This window comes from Entelurus aequoreus, linkage group LG10 (assembly GCF_033978785.1).
Source record: "Entelurus aequoreus isolate RoL-2023_Sb linkage group LG10, RoL_Eaeq_v1.1, whole genome shotgun sequence".
NCBI classification, from domain to species: domain Eukaryota; kingdom Metazoa; phylum Chordata; class Actinopteri; order Syngnathiformes; family Syngnathidae; genus Entelurus; species Entelurus aequoreus.
In genome coordinates, this window is record NC_084740.1 from 74,810,701 (window position 1) to 74,828,200 (window position 17,500).

At 35.8% G+C, this 17,500-nt stretch overlaps 1 protein-coding gene across 1 annotated transcript; it reads left to right on the forward strand.

Annotated features, from left to right (window-relative positions):
- The first annotated feature begins 198 nt into the window (after positions 1–198).
- Positions 199–14,113, forward strand: LOC133658111 (amine oxidase [flavin-containing]-like). Its single transcript, XM_062059736.1, has 9 exons — positions 199–734; positions 802–961; positions 1,067–1,163; positions 2,780–2,833; positions 2,906–2,963; positions 3,026–3,123; positions 6,007–6,118; positions 13,305–13,367; positions 13,436–14,113. The coding sequence occupies exons 1-9, from the start codon at positions 528–530 to the stop codon at positions 13,592–13,594; spliced, it is 1,008 nt and encodes a 335-aa protein (XP_061915720.1). The 5' UTR covers positions 199–527; the 3' UTR covers positions 13,595–14,113.
- Positions 14,114–17,500: the final 3,387 nt, after the last annotated feature.

Genomic DNA, 17,500 nt, shown 5'->3' on the forward strand with positions numbered 1-17,500 from the left:
ATTATGAAAATATTCTCACTAACAATCACAACCTTTTTTTCAAAACTTTAATACTTTGTTCTTGCAATATTAGAAATATATCATGTTTATAGTCTCATAACATTATATATTTGTTATATATATTATTTTCTTAACAATCACAAAATGTTACTCGTAACACTGCAAATGTACTCTTATAATGTCAAAATTATATAAGGATTGTATTCCAATACTTTCTGATTTTTTTTGTTATGAAACATTTTTGTAATATACAGATTTTGTATTTTCAAAAAAACAGTCATTAGTCACAACCCTTTTTCCCAACATTGCAACTTCATGTATAATATTAGATCCATAATATAATATTTTCATAACAAAACCATTTTTTTGTCAACTGAGTTTTTGTAGCCTTACAGCTTTTTTTTCATCATAAAACATTCTTTGTTAAAATATTATTTCACTGATAATTCCTTCCTAACATGACAAAATGTACTTTTTCCTCATAAAATTAGGAGTGTTTTTCTCCTGCGAGTGTGACAAACATTTTTATGAATATCACGACTCATTTTTGGGCCTTATTTCACGCGAGCTTGCATCTTTTCCAGGAGAGGAAGTTTGTGGGGGGCTCCAACCAGATCAGCGAGTGCATGGCCAGAGAACTGGGGGAGCGTGTCAAGTTGCAGTCCCCGGTCTACAGGATCGACCAGAGCGGGGACATGGTGGTGGTGGAGACCACAGACAAACAAACCTACAAGGTACCAACACGGTTCACCGCCATCACGTTCCTATCCTCTCCTTACGCTGCCATCTGCTGGTCCTCAGGCTAAGTACGTGATTGTGGCCACGCCTCCCGCGCTCAACTTGAAGATGCACTTCAACCCCGAGCTGCCCCCCCTGAGGAACCAGCTGATCACCCGCGTGCCCATGGGCTCGGTCATCAAGTGCATGGTGTACTACAAAGAAAACTTCTGGAGGAAAAAGGGTACGGTCAAAAGCCACCAAGGAATGTTTTGTCGTCATTTCCTACTCGTGTCATGATGTCATGGTTCTGTGTCATGATGTCATGGTTCTGTGTGATCTGGTGCAGGTTTCTGTGGCACCATGGTGATCGAGGAGGAAGGGTCGCCCATTGGACTGACGCTGGACGACACAAAGCCCGACGGGACCGTGCCTGCCATCATGGGGTGAATAAAAACTAGGGATGTCCGATAATATCAGCCTGCCGATATTATCGGCCGATAAATGCGTTAAAATGTAATATCGGAAATTATCGGTATCGTTTTTTTTATTATCGGTATCTGTTTTTTTTTTTTTTTTTTTTTTTTTTTTTTAAATTAAATCAACATAAAAAACACAAGATACATTTACAATTAATGCACCAACCCAAAAAACCTCCCTCCTCATTCACACAAAAGGGTTGTTTCTTTCTGTTATTAATATTCTGGTTCCTACATTATATATCAATATATATCAATACAGTCTGCAAAGGATACAGTCCGTAAGCACACATGATTGTGCGTGCTGCTGCTCCACTAATAGTACTAACCTTTAACAGTTAATGTTACTCATTTTCATTAATTACTAGTTTCTATGTAACTGTTTTTATATTGTTTTACTTTCTTTTTTATTCAAGAAAATGTTTTTAATTGATTTATCTTATTTTATTTTATTTATTTTTTTTAAAAGTACCTTATCTTCACCATACCTGGTTGTCCAAATTAGACATAATAATGTGTTTTTTCCACGACTGTATATATCGGTTGTTATCGGTATCGGTTGATATCGGTATCGTTAATTAAAGAGTTGGACAATATCGGATATCGGCAAAAAGCCATTATCGGACATCCCTAATAAAAACTGTCTGGAATAGGGGTGTAACGGTACACAAAAATTCCGGTTGGGTACGTACCTCGGTTTAGAGGTCACGGTTCGGTTCATTTTCGGTACAGTAAGAAAACAACAAAATATACATTTTTGGGTTATTTATTTACCAAATTTGCAAAATCTTCCACCAAAAATATTTTTCTTCGTGGAATATTTGGTCGGGGGTGGTTGGGGGCGTGGTTATTTACAGCTAGAATTCACCAACTCGAGTATTTCATATATATATATATATATATATTTATTTATTTTTATTTACATAGAAAAAACAACAACTTGAATTTCAGTGTTCCGGTGGCTATCCATTAGATGGCAGTATTGTCCTGTTTATCTTCTCTGTTCATTGGGCAGGCAAGCTGTTTATATTGTGGGAAAGCGGACGTGAGAACAGGCTGTCCCCACTCAGTCTCAGGTCCGCATTGAGCTGGAGGGGGCGTGGCCTCCAGCTCCGGCTGAATACCGGGAGTTTGTCGGGAGAAAATCTCTGCCGGGAGGTTGTCGGGAGAGGCGCTGAATACCGGGATTCTCCCGCTAAAAACGGGAAGGTTGGCAAGTATGGTGGAGGTACTTCCCTGTAGTTCCACTGTTAGACCCAGCACCGGAGCCAAGCGTGGAGGTTTTAACAAGGTTTTAATCATCAGATAGTTTTCAGCAAGTTCTCTCTCAAGCAACGCAACTTTTCAGCCACGCCCGTAACCTCTCTCCCCCTCTGCTCCCGGCCGCTTACTGTTAAAGATAACACATGACACACCTGTGAAATCGAATCACCTGCCCGCTGTGTCTCGCCGTCCCTAGCCGATGGTGCTCCGCCCTCAACACCATTGCCAGAGGCGGTGACCTTTGCTCCTGCAAGCGCGCTGATCACACTCTCCCTCCACAAAGACGTTTTGCAATAATTCCATTTATTTCCCTCGGGCAGATTCATCCTTGCCCGCAAATGCAGAAAGCTGTGTGGCCTCACCAAAGAGGAGAGGTATGGTCGTCGCCATGGAGACAAAAGATCAGCGCAAAGTTTCCCGCGCCACAAATGTCCTTGTGTCTCCAGGTTCAAGAGGATCTGCGAGATCTACTCCAAAGTGCTGGGCACTGACGAGGCTCTGCATGTGAGTGTGTACTCACCAGACACGTTCCGGAAGAGTGTCCTTATTCCCGCTGTGTCCACCAGGCGGTCCACTACGAGGAGAAGAACTGGTGTGAAGAGGAGTACTCGGGAGGATGCTACACGGCCTACTTCCCCCCAGGGATCCTCACGCAGTTTGGAAGGTAACACGGCAGCGGCGAGCTCGAAGCCGAACACACTGCAAAAAGTGAAATCTAAGTAAGATGAAATATCTCAAATAAGGCTGATATTTGCTTATTTTCTGTCTGATAAGATAATTCTTCTCACTAAGCAGATTTTATGTTAGAGTGTTTTACTTGTTTTACGTGATTTGGTCCTAAATGATCTCAGTAAGATATTACAGCTTGTTGCTGAGATTTGATGAGCTATATTGAGTAAAACATGCTTGAAACTAGAATATCAACTGTTGCAAAGCTGTGTCATCAACACTCACAAGTAGAAAACTACTTTTTCAAAGTAATCATTTCTTATTTCAAGCATGAAATAAAAAATCATGATTTTCACACAAATGTGTCTCATAATCAAAACAGATGACAGCCGAATGGACTTTGCTGTTTTATTTCCAATGAAACAATAGAAAACACGTACTCATATAGTAGTACAGTTGGCACAGTACAGTAAACTGACAGTTAATATTTAAACATTTTGACATTTCAAACAAATTTGAACAGAAATAGTTCATGCACATTCAGATAAATTCTTCAAAATTAAAAAAATCAAAAAAAATTGTGCCGGGGGCCGGGGCTGTTAATATATGTACACTGCACAAAGTCAGTGTTCAAAAACAAGAAAAAAAAATACAAAAATGAGGGCTATTTTACTTGAACTAAGCAAAATTATCTGCCAATAGAACAAGAAAATTTGGCTTGTCAAGACTTTCCAAAACAAGTCAAATTAGCTAACCTCAATGAACCCAAAAATAGCTTAAAATAAGTATATTCTCACTAATAACAAGTGCACTTTTCTTGGTAGAAAAAAAGAGACCTTTTTGCTCAATATGTTGAAAAATATTCTTAAATGAAGTAAATGCTAGTGCCATTATCTTGACATAATGATATGCGCTCGGCATCATGATTTTTTATTTCATGCTTGAAGTAAGAAATTATTACTTTCAAAAAGTAGTTTTCTACTTGTGAGTGTTGATGACACAGCTTTGCAACACTTGATATTCTAGTTTCAAGCATGTTTTACTCAATATAGCTCATCAAATCTCAGCAACAAGCTGTAATATCTTACTGACATCATTTAGGACCAAATCACGTAAAACAAGTAAAACACTCTAACATAAAATCTGCTTAGTGAGAAGAATTATCTTATCAGACAGAAAATAAGCAAATATCACCCTTATTTGAGATATTTCATCTTACTTAGATTTCACTTTTTGCAGTGTATATATATATATATATATATATATATATATATATATATATATATATATATATATATATATATATATATATATATACACTACCGTTCAAAAGTTTGGGGTCACATTGAAATGTCCTTATTTTTGAAGGAAAAGCACTGTACTTTTCAATGAAGATAACTTTAAACTAGTCTTAACTTTAAAGAAATACACTCTATACATTGCTAATGTGGTAAATGTCTATTCTAGCTGCAAATGTCTGGTTTTTGGTGCAATATCTACATAGGTGTATAGAGGCCCATTTCCAGAAACTATCACTCCAGTGTTCTAATGGTACAATGTGTTTGCTCATTGGCTCAGAAGGCTAATTGATGATTGGAAAACCCTTGTGCAATCATGTTCACACATCTGAAAACAGTTTAGCTTGTTACAGAAGCTACAAAACTGACCTTCCTTTGAGCAGATTGAGTTTCTGGAGCATCACATTTGTGGGGTCAATTAAACGCTCAAAATGGCCAGAAAAAGAGAACTTTCATCTGAAACTCGACCGTCTATTCTTGTTCTTAGAAATGAAGGCTATTCCACAAAATTGTTTGGGCGACCCCAAACTTTTAAACGGTAGTATAAACGGTGTGTATATATATATATATATATACACATATACACATATATATATATATACACATACATATATATATATATATATATATATATATATATATATATATATATATATATATATATATATATATATATATATATATATATATATATATATATATATATATATATATATATATATATGTATGTATGTATGTATGTGTGTATATATATATATATATATATATATATATATATATATATATATATATATATATATATATATATATATATATATATATATATATATATATATATATATATATATGTCTTAATTAGATTATCCAAAAAAATAGTGCTCGATACCGTGGTTGAGCGCAATATATGTGTGGGTGGAAAAAAAAATCACAAGACTTCTTCATCTCTACAGGCCTGTTTCATGAGGGGTTCCCTCAATCATCAGGAGATTGAGAAATCTCCTGATGATTGAGGGAACCCCTCATGAAACAGGCCTGTATATCATCATCATCATCAATCTTTATTGCAGACCTTAAGATCCATTTAAACATATAAAAACAGAATACAATACATTAAAAAAATATATATATATACATTAAAAACAAAACAATAAAACAATAAAAAAAATCACAAGACTATAGATGAAGTAGTCTTGTGATTTTTTTTCCACCCATATATATATATATATATATATATATATATATATATATATATATATATATATATATAACATTTACTTCATTTAAGAATATTTTTCAACATACTGAGAAAAAAGGGCTCATATTAGTTTTTTCTATCATGAAAAGTGCACTTGTTATTAGTGAGAATATACTTATTTTAAGGTATTTTGGGGTTCATTGAAGTTAGCTAATTCTACTTGTTTTGGAAAGTCTTGACAAGCCAAATGTTCTTGTTCTATTAGCAGATAATTTTGCTTAGTTCAAGTAAAATACCCCTCTATTTTGGTTTTTTTCCCTTGTTTTTGAACACTGACTTTTTGCAGTGCACGGGTTAGTAACGCCGGTTTGTGTCCGCCCTGCAGGGTCCTGAGGGAGCCCGTGGGAAGGTTGCACTTTGCGGGGACCGAGACCGCCACTGAGTGGAGTGGCTACATGGAGGGGGCGGTCCAGGCCGGAGAAAGGGCAGCAAGAGAGGTCAGGACACGATGTTTGCCTTTACTTTAACTCGTCTTTACCAGACTGTACTCTCGTGAAAAGATTCAGGGGTTGCATGAATTCACCGGCTCCAATTTGAGAGCAAGCTGCAACGAAGGTGTCGTCCGTCCACAGTGCGAAAGCGTGTCTAAGATACTTATTCTCATCAAGTTTCTTCCAAGTAACGTAATCACTGGAGGACTAGAGGAAAAGGAATGGCTAAGCATGCTACACACACACACACACCCGGAGCAGGACGACACATGAAGCTAACCGGCGCTAACGCGTCAATGTAAAGTAGGGGGGATTGATCCAGATGTCGATACTATGGATACCTAGTATAGTATCAGTATATAAACAATATTTTAAGTTATTTCATCAATATTTGTCCTGTCCTTGCTGTTACAAAACATTATTATTATTATTGTTTACAAAGTCGGGGAGTAGGAAGACTTTCAGGGCAAAACCCAAATGATTGAAATAGGAGCTACTAGTAGTTTTTGTTTAGTTATTGTGCACTAGACCTTTTATTTTGGTAAAAAGAAAATCGCATGTAGCATTCAGGAACACAAAGTAGCAGTGTGTTGGCAGGAAACTAAACAAAGTGAAGGTGCAGCAAAACAGAATCAAACAGGAAATGCAACCAAAATAAGAGCACCAGGACAGGGAATGACACAGAAACACAGGACTATAACAAGTTTAAACATGACGGATATCAGTGTTTCCCATAAACTGCCAAGATACCTGTGGCGGTGGGGGCGTGGCTATGGGCGTGGTCACCATGACATCATCGAGTAATTTGCATAATTTACTACAATGATTTGATTTTCTCTAAAAAGGCTCAAAAAATGTATACTTACTAATTAATAATAACAGTTTTGTTTTAAACGTCCATCCATCCATCCATTTTACAATATAATTACAACACTTTATGTACATATTTATATACAGATTTGAACAATAAGTTATTCACTGAAATATATTTATTAATTGTGGTTCTTACAAAAAATATATCTTATAAAATATAAAAGCTAAAATGTCTCTTAAAGCTCTGCCCCTTTAATTAGCGCATACTAAATAATTTAACTTTAGCCTACTACTACAACCATATTATTTACCAGCAACATAAAGTGAAACAGAGGCAGAGGTGTCCTGCCACAGTCAGTAACAAATAAACAGAAAACAGTAGTGGTCAAATACAAATAAGGCAACAAGAGAAGTATCCTACACTTCTCTTTTGTAAAGTAAATCTGAACAGCCGATATGGGCATCTACATCAACTATATGATTTGCCTGAGAAGCTGGACAGGACAAAAAAAAATAAAAAATGTATTTATTTATTTATTTATTTTTATTTTTTTAAATTTCTTTCGTGGCGGGCCGCCACAAATAAATGAATGTGTGGGAAACCCTGGATATGCTTGGATGGGGAAAGTGTAAGGGTGTCCCACAGGGCTCTACGCTAGAGCCTTGCTAAATCTCGTGCGCTCTCATCTCTCCACTTTTCCTGCCGATCCAAAATGTCCGTCCTTTCCAAGATAATGTTGTTGTATGGCAGGAAAGATCCTCCTCCCCTGCAGCTCATGGAGAAGAGCGTCTAAATGCACCTGCTGCCATGCTAACGCTATTAGCATCACGTGATAGCCACTCAAGCGTGATCTATAACGAGGTCTTCGCTATCACCAGGGATCAGCTTTGCTCGGTGAGCCCGCTCGGAAGACGTCCTTTCCACCTTAATTCACTTTGTGGCCGCAAAACGGAAGCCGCCGGTCATTAGCGAACGCTTCGTGTCTCGTGTGACTCCACCCGCCGAATCTCAGGAAGACCGCGTCCTAGTTTTGTATACTTGAAGTGGCTTGGAATACAAAACCCAAATCCAGTGAAGTTGTCACGTTGTGTAAATGGTAAATAAAAACAAAATACAATGATTTGCAAATCCTTTTCAACTTCTATTCAATTGAATAGACTGCAAAGACAAGATATTTCATGTTCACACCGGTAAACTTTATTTTTTGCAAATATTAGCTCATTTAGAATTTGATGCCTGCAACATGTTTCAAAAAAGCTGGCACAAGTGGCAAAAAAGACTGAGAAAGTTGAGGAATGCTCATCAAACACTTATTTGGAACATCCCGCAGGTGGACAGGCTGATTGGGAACAGGTGGGTGCCATGATTGGGGATAAAAGCCGCTTCCAGGAAATGCTCAGTCATTCACAAACATGGGGCGAGGGTCACCACTTTGTCAACAAATGCGTGAGCAAATTGTTGAACAGTTTAAGAACAACATTTCTCAACCAGCTATTGCAAGGAATTTAGGGATTTCACCATCTACGCTCCGTAATATCATCAAAAGGTTCAGAGAATCTGGAGAAATCACTGCACGTAAGCGGCAACACCCGTAACCTTGGATCCCTCAGGCTGTACTGCATCAAAAAGCGACATCAGTGTGTAAAGGATATCACCACATGGGCTCAGGAACACTTCAGAAAACCACTGTCAGTAACTACAGTTTGTCGCTACATCTGTAAGTGCAAGTTAAAACTCTACTATGCAAAGCCAAAGCCATTTATCAACAACACCCAGAAACACCGCCGGCTTCGCTGGGCCTGAGCTCATCTAAGATGGTCTGATGCAAAGTGGGAAAGTGTTCTGTGGTCTGACGAGTCCACATTTCAAATTGTTTTTGGAAACTGTGGACGTCGTGTCCTCCGGAGAAAAGAGGAAAAGAACCATCCGGATTGTTCTAGGCGCAAAGTGTAAAAGCCAGCATGTGTGATGGTATGGGGGTGTATTAGTGCCCAAGACATGGGTAACTTACACATCTGTGAAGGCACCATTAATGCTGAAAGGTACATACAGGTTTTGGAGCCATCCAAGCAGCGTTACCATGGACGCCCCTGCTTATTTCAGCGAGACAATGCCAAGCCACGTGTTACATCAACGTGGCTTCATAGTAAAAGAGTGTGGGTACTAGACTGGCCTGCCTGTAGTCCAGACCTGTCTCCCATTGAAAATGTGTGGTGCATTATGAAGCCTAAAATAGCACAAGGGAGACCCCCGGACTGTTGAACAACTTAAGCTGTACATCAAGCAAGGATGGGAAAGAATTTTGAGTGTTGTTAAAAGGAAAGGCCATGTAACACAGTGGTAAAAATGCCCCTGTGACAACTTTTTTGCAATGTGTCGCTGCCATTAAATTCTAAATTAATGATTATTTGCCCAAAAAATATGAAGTTTCTCAGTGTGAACATGAAATATCTTGTCTTTGCCGTCTATTCAATTGAATATAAGTTGAAAAGGATTTGCAAATCATTGTATTCTGTTTTTATTTACCATTTACACAACGTGCCAACTTCACTGCTTTTGGCTTTTGTACCATTCTTGTACTTCTGACACACGACGCAATTCTCGTTTTGTGTCTTCCGCTGTCTGCTTATTTATTCATCGACGTGTCTTCGGATGACAGCATTCTCGTCTTGTTGTCCCACTTGTGGAGGAGAGCGTGTCTTTTCGCAAACACTGAGGCATTTTTGCATGAAGACATTTGTCAAACCAACCAAAACAAACATGACATTAATAGTTGAAACCTGACAAACCTTGTTTTGGAATGAAGAATGTGTGGGGCATAATCATTTGTGCCCATCATCCACAATCCTCAGAGACAAGAACACATGTGTCTGTCTCTTTTTTTTGTGCGTCTTAAATAGTCTAAGAGACAATGCAGGTAATGAGGATTCTGCCTATAAAGAACTCTAATAAAAAAACATCCAAAGATGACCAACAACGCTCCATTTACATGCAGTGGCTTGCATACTAAAGCCAAGCTGTAGCGATTGTTGTTGTAGGAGCTAACGCCGAGGAACTACTTTTTTTACGTAGTAACAAAGCGCCTCACACTGCTTCTCCGGCCGCTACCAAGAGGGAAGCTCACTACTGAGATGCTGCTGAATTGCCTCTGAGTTGATAAAAGTTCATGCTGGATTATAAATCATGCCTCTCACTTGTGTAGTATTTGTATATTGTACATATATACTTACTAGGGCTGCAACAACTAATCGATTAAATCGATTAAAATCGATTATAAAAATAGTTGCCGATTAATTTAGTCATCGATTCGTTGGATCTATGCTATGCGCATGCGCAGAGGCTTTTTTTAAAAATAAAAAAATAAAAAAATAAATAAACCTTTATTTATAAACTGCAACATGTACAAACAGCTGAGAAACAATAATCAAAATAAGTATGGTGCCAGTATGCTGTTTTTTTTCAATAAAATACTGGAAAGGATAGAAATGTAGTTTGTCTCTTTTATCCGATTATTAATCGATTAATCGAAGTAATAATCGACAGATTAATCGATTATTAAATTAATCGTTAGTTGCAGCCCTAATACTTACATGTATATACCGGTATATACCATACATACAATATATTTATATACTATCTATGTATAGTCGAGGTTTCTGTGGTTTATCCGTTATACAGTGCTCAATACCGGGGTAGAGCGGAATATACACAAAAAAAACACAAGAGGCTATTTCATCCCTACAAGCCTGTTTCGCGGGTTTCCCTGCTCATCGGGGGATTTTATTATTGCATTATTTCATTATAAAATCCCCCGACGAGCAGGGAAACCTGCGAAACAGGCTTGTAGGGATGATATAGCCGCTTGTGTTTTTTTTCTAGGGATGTCCGATAATGGCTTTTTGCCGATATCCGATATTCCGATATTGACCAAACCCTTAATTACCGATACCGATATATACAGTCGTGGAATTAACACATTATTATGCCTAATTTGGACAACCAGGTATGGTGAAGATAAGGTCCTTTTTAAAATAAGATAAATAAATTAAAAACATTTTCTTGAATAAAAAAGAAAGTAAAACAATATAAAAACAGTTACATAGAAACTAGTAATGAATGAAAATGAGTAAAATTAAGTGTTAAAGGTTAGTACTATTAGTGGAGCAGCAGCACGCACAATCATGTGTGCTTACGGACTGTATCCCTTGCAGACTGTATTGATATATATTGATGTATAATGTAGGAAGCAGAATATTAATAACAGAAAGAAACAACCCTTTTGTGTGAATGAGTGTGAATGGGGGAGGGAGTTTTTTTGGGTTGGTGCACTAATTGTAAGTGTATCTTGTGTTTTTTATGTTGATTTAATTAAAAAAACAATAAAAAAATAAACCCGATATCGATAAAAAAATAATAATAATTTTCATTATTACATTTTAAAGCATTTATCGGCCATCTCTAGTTTTTATACTATGTATGTGTATATATACATGTACAATATACACACATTTAAACACATTTACTGTATATACATATATGTATGTATATATATATATATGTATGTATATATGTATGTATATATATATATATGTATATGTATACATGTGCTGTGATGAGGTGGCGACTTGTCCAGGGTGTACACCGCCTTCCGCCCGAATGCAGCTGAGATAGGCTCCAGCGCCCCCCCCCCCGCGACCCCAAAAGGGACAAGCGGTAGAAAATGGATGGATGGATGGATGGATGTATACATGTGTATATATATGTATATTTACATACATACCATACATACAATATATTTATATAGTATGTATGTATATATGTATGTATGTATGTTTAATATACACACATAAATATACATATATACTGTATTAACATTATATATGCGTGTGTGTGTGTGTGTAAAAATCGTCTGTACAGAATGTATATATATATATATATATACACACATATGTATATATGTACAATATACACGTTTATATACACATATATGTACATATATATTTATATTAAGTATATATATATGTGTGCGTGTGTATGTGTACATGTATATTATTACTTTACATGAAGACTGCTTTTTTTTTAGCCAAACTTGGCCCCCAAGTCAAAAGGTTTAGACATCCCTGGTTTCCTGTTCCACTGGATCTGCTTAGCACACAACTTCTAAAACTTATAGCTCATCCTCTGTATCTCATGACCCAAAATAGGAGGTTCTGGATCATCATTTGTCCCAAAGTAGTCATGAAGTTTTTGTATGGTTTTTGTAGAGGGCTAAAAGTTCAAGTTAAAGTACCAATGATTGTCACACACACACACACACTAGGTGTGGTGAAATTTGTCCTCTGCATTTGACCCATCCCCTTGTTCCACCCCCTGGGAGGTGAGGGGAGCAGTGAGCAGCAACGGCGCCACGCCCGGGAATCATTTTTGGTGATTTAACCCCCAATTCCAACCCTTGATGCTGAGTGCCAAGCAGGGAGGTAATGGCTCCCATTTTTATAGTCTTTGGTATGACTCGGCCGGGGTTTGAACTCACAACCTACCCATCTCAGGGCGGACACTCTAATAATAATAATAATAATAATAGATTTTATTTGTAAAAAGCACTTTACATTGAGTAAACAACCTCAAAGTGCTACAGTGTATTAAAAAGATAATAAAAAATAAATACAAATAAAAAACTAGAACAACCAAGTAGCTAGAACTAGTATGCATACATCTAAAAAAAAAAAAAAAAAAGGCTTTTTTTAAAAAGAAGGGTTTTTAAGCCTTTTTTAAAAGCATCCACAGTCTGTGGTGCCCTCAGGTGGTCAGTGAGAGCGTTCCACAGACTGGGAGCGGCGGAGCCAAAAGCCCGGTCTCCAACCACTAGGCCATTGAAAAAGAGACATTTTTGCTCAATATGTTGAAATATATTCTTAAATGAAGTAAATGCTAGTGCCATTATCTTGACATAATGATATGCGCTCGGCATCATGATTTATTTTTTTTTCATGCTTGAAGTAAGAAAGTATTACTTTAAAAAAGTAGTTTTATACTTGTGAGTGTTGATGACACAGCTTTGCAACAGTTGATATTCTAGTTTCAAGCATGTTTTACTCAATATAGGTCATCAAATCTCAGCAACAAGCTGTAATATCTTACTGAGATCATTTAGGACACTTAAAACAAGTAAAACACTCTAACATAAAATCTGCTTAGTGAGAAGAATGATCTTATCAGACAGAAAATAAGCAAATATCACCCTTATTTGAGATATTTCATCTTACTTAGATTTCACTTTTTGCAGTGTACCTTTTACTGCAGTGCCATCTTCTGGATGTTGTAGGGCACTGCCCCCATATGGCCACTATGACGTCATCACAAGATGTTGTGTTCCAGGTCTTGTGTGAAATGGGTCGAATCAGCCGCAGTCAGATCTGGCAGACGGAACCCGAGTCCACGGTGAGAGGAAATCTCCACCGCACTATAATGTGACTGAAGACCCTCTAACTCCTCCTCCTACCAAACAGGAAGTGGTGGCGCTCCCATTTGTGACCACCTTCTGGGACAGGAACTTGCCATCAGTGGGCGGAGTCTTCAAGCTGATGGGCGTCACCACCGTGCTGTGCGTGGTCGCCACGGCGGCCGGCGTGGTCGCCTACAAGAAGGGGCTCCTCCCGCGCTGTTAAGGGCCCCGCCCGGGAGCCCCCGTCCGGTCCCATGTGGCTTGACACGCACCGCCAGGAACACGTAGCAACACGGAACTTTTGAAATGGTTTTAAAAAAAAACAAACACACAACACACCATCTTTACTACTCCGTGCACTGCCAGCCATGTTTACTTTCATGATCACCTGGGATTTTTTCTAGCTGCGTGTGTGTGTGCGTGCGTGCGTGCGTGCGTGTGTGCGTGCGTGTGTGTGTGTGTGTGTGTGTGTGTATGTGTGTGTGTGTGCGTGTCAAATTACCTCTGCTGATTATTTTAGGTGCTGATTAATAGTGCTGATGCAGCATTTGTGCCACGGCAAGACAAGTCACACAGGAAGTTGAACAACACGTCTGGTACTCTCTCCCTTTTTGTTTGATTCTATTTGTTAATCAAAGCCATACAAAAACTAGAGGCATTGTTTTACGTTTTTAAAAATGTTTTGTATAATTTATCAGTACGGAGCCCCTAAAGAGACATGGGGGAAGTTTATTTATATATATATATATATATATATATATATATATATATATATATATATATATATATATATATATATATATATATATATATATATATATATATATATATATATATATATATATATATATATTTTTTTTTATAGACATGTATCTCGTTCGCACGAGAAACTTTCTGGTGCGCACAAGATACATGTCTAAAAAAACCAAAACAAATTAAAACATTTTTTAAATTATTTTTTTATAACTTTATAAAAAGTTTCTCTAATTTTTAAAAAATTTTTTAGACATGTATCTCGTGCGCACGAGAAACTTTTTATAGTTATAAAAAAATAAATACAATTTTTTATAATTTTTATTTTTTTTTAGACCTGTATCTCGTGCGCACGAGAAAGTTTCTCGTGCGCACGAGATACATGTATAAGAAAAAAAAAAAATTATAATTTTTTTTTTAAACATGTATCTCGTGCGCACGAGAAACTTTTTATAAAGTTATAAAAAAAAGTTCAAATTTTTAAAACATTTTTAGACATGTATCTCGTGCGCACGAGATACATGTCTAAAAAGAAAAAAAATTATAATTTTTTTTTTTTTTTTTTTTTTTTTTAGACATGTATCTCGTGCGCACGAGAAACTTTCTCCTGCGCACAGGATACATGTCTGAAAAAAATAAAAATTATAACATTTTTTTATTTATTTTTTTATAACTATAACAAGTTTCTCGTGCGCACGAGAAACTGTCTCGTGCGCACGAGATACATGTCTAAAAATTTTTTAAAAATTTTAACTTTTTTTTATAACTTTATAAAAAGTTTCTCGTGCGCACGAGATACATGTCTAAAAAAAATTTTATATATATTTTTTTTTTCTTATACATGTATCTCGTGCGCACGAGAAACTTTCTCGTGCACACGAGATACATGTCTAAAAAAAAAAAAAATTATAATTTTAGTTTATTAATTTTTTTTTTAGACATGTATCCTGTGCGCACGAGAAACTTTCTCGTGCGCACAGGATACATGTCTGAAAAAAATTAAAATTATAGCATTTATTTATTTATTTTTTTATAACTATAAAAAGTATCTCGTGCGCACGAGAAACTGTCTCGTGCGCACGAGATACATGTCTAAAAAATTTTTAAATATTTGAACTTTTTTTTATAACTTTATAAAAAGTTTCTCGTGCGCACGAGATACATGTCTAAAAAAAAATTATAATTTTTTTTTTTCTTATACATATATCTCGTGCGCACGAGAAACTTTCTCGTGCACACAAGATACATGTCTAAGAAAAAATAAAAATTATAAAAAATTGTATTTATTTTTTTATAACTAAAAAGTTTCTCGTGCTTACGAGAAAGTTTCTCGTGCACACGAGATACATGTCTAAAAAAAAAAATTATGATTTTATTTGTATTTTATTTCTTTTTAGACGTATCTCGTGCGCACAAGAACGTTTCTCGTGTGCACAGGATACATGTCTAAAAAAAATTTTAAAAAACATTTTTAATTAATTTTTTTATAACTATAAAAAGTTTCTCGTGCGCATGAGAAACTTTCTCGTGCGCATGAGATACATGTCTAAAAAAAAATTAAAAAATGATTACTTTTTTTTATAACTTTATAAAAAGTTTCTCGTGCGCACGAGATACATGTCTAAAAAAAAAGTATAACTTTTTTTTTTTTTTTTTTTTTCTTAGACATGTATCTCGTGCGCACGAGAAAGTTTCTCGTGCGCACGAGATACATGTCTAAAAAAAAAAAAATTATAACATTTTTTTATTTATTTTTTTATAACTATAAAAAGTTTCTCGTGCGCACGAGATACATGTCTTTAAAAAAAATAAAAAATAAAAACTTTTTTTTTTTTAAATTCCCCCATGTCCCTTTAGGGGCTCCGTATATCAGAGTAAATACATCCAGTGATATTTTTAAAAATATTTAAAGTAAAATCATTTATTTGTCAACATATTTTAAAGTTAAAGTACCCATGATTGTCACACACACACTAGGTGTGGCAAAATTATTCTCTGCATTTGACCCATCACCCTTGATCACCCCCTGGGAGGTGAGGGGAGCAGTGAGCGGCAGCGGTGGCCGCGCCCGGGAATCATTTTTGGTGATTTAACCCCCAATTCCAACCCTTGATGCTGAGTGTCTTTATTCAAACGTAATTATCCCAGCAGGCACAAGACATGAAAACAACGTTGAGAACTTGTTGAATTAGGTCCTGTAGTTGAACAACTCGAATACAACGTTGAAACAACATACGTTTTGACAACGTTTAATCAATGTCGGGTTCTGACGTTGATTTGACCATTGAAATTTGGTCATCTCCCAACCAATATTCTACAACACAAATACAACGGTAAAACAACATACTTTTTGACAACGTTTAATCAATGTCGGCTTCTGATGTTGATTTGACCATTGAAATTTGTTTTTTTCCCAACCAACTACGTGGATCCAACGTTAGACATCAACGTTGTCTCAATTTATGAATACAACTATTTTGAAACTTTGTTTCAAAGTCAGTTTTAAAGGACATGTACGTATAATCAACGTTGTATCAATGTCTTGTGTCTTCTGGGATTGTATAGGGGAATTCTAAATAATAATTAATAATACAATTAAAGTAAAAAAGATATATAACTATAGATACAAAATAAAATCACTTCAATGTTATTTATTCTCCAAAGAGAAATGTCCGTTTTTTCAAATGAACTTTTGTAAAGAAATAACATTACAAAGTTAAATAATTAATAAACTATTAATCTTTAACTTTTATGTACTACCCTGATTTTATCCCTGAAAAAATACACGTTTTTAAAATGTTTTTGTATTTGGCATGCATTATTGTTTTGATATGTTTTTTTAAAAAGGGAAATTGAAAATAAAAAAGGATGAGTCACATTTTAAATAACATTTATTATACTAACTTTTATCCTTGAGGGTGAATATCACATTTTACTCAATTTTATTTTATTTTTTAATTTTTTTATTTTACATGCATTAGATCAGTGGTCCCCAACCACCGGGCCGCGGACCGATTGGTACCGGGCCGCGAAAGAAATTTAATTTAATTTTTTTTTTTTTTTTTTTTTTTTAAATTAAATTAACATAAAAAACACAATATATACATTATATATCAATATAGATCAATGCAGTCTGCAGGGATACAGTCCGTAAGCACACATGATTGTATTTCTTTATGAAAAAAAAAAAAAATATATATATAGCAATATAGTAATATAGAAATTGGGACAAAATACATAATGATAGTAAAAGGATCATTTTACGTCGCATTCTAAAAAATATTACTTAAACTAACCTCACTCCCAAAAATATCCCATTCATGCATTTTTACAAATAAGTTATTTTAGGATTTTATTGGGAATTTTCTTAGGATTT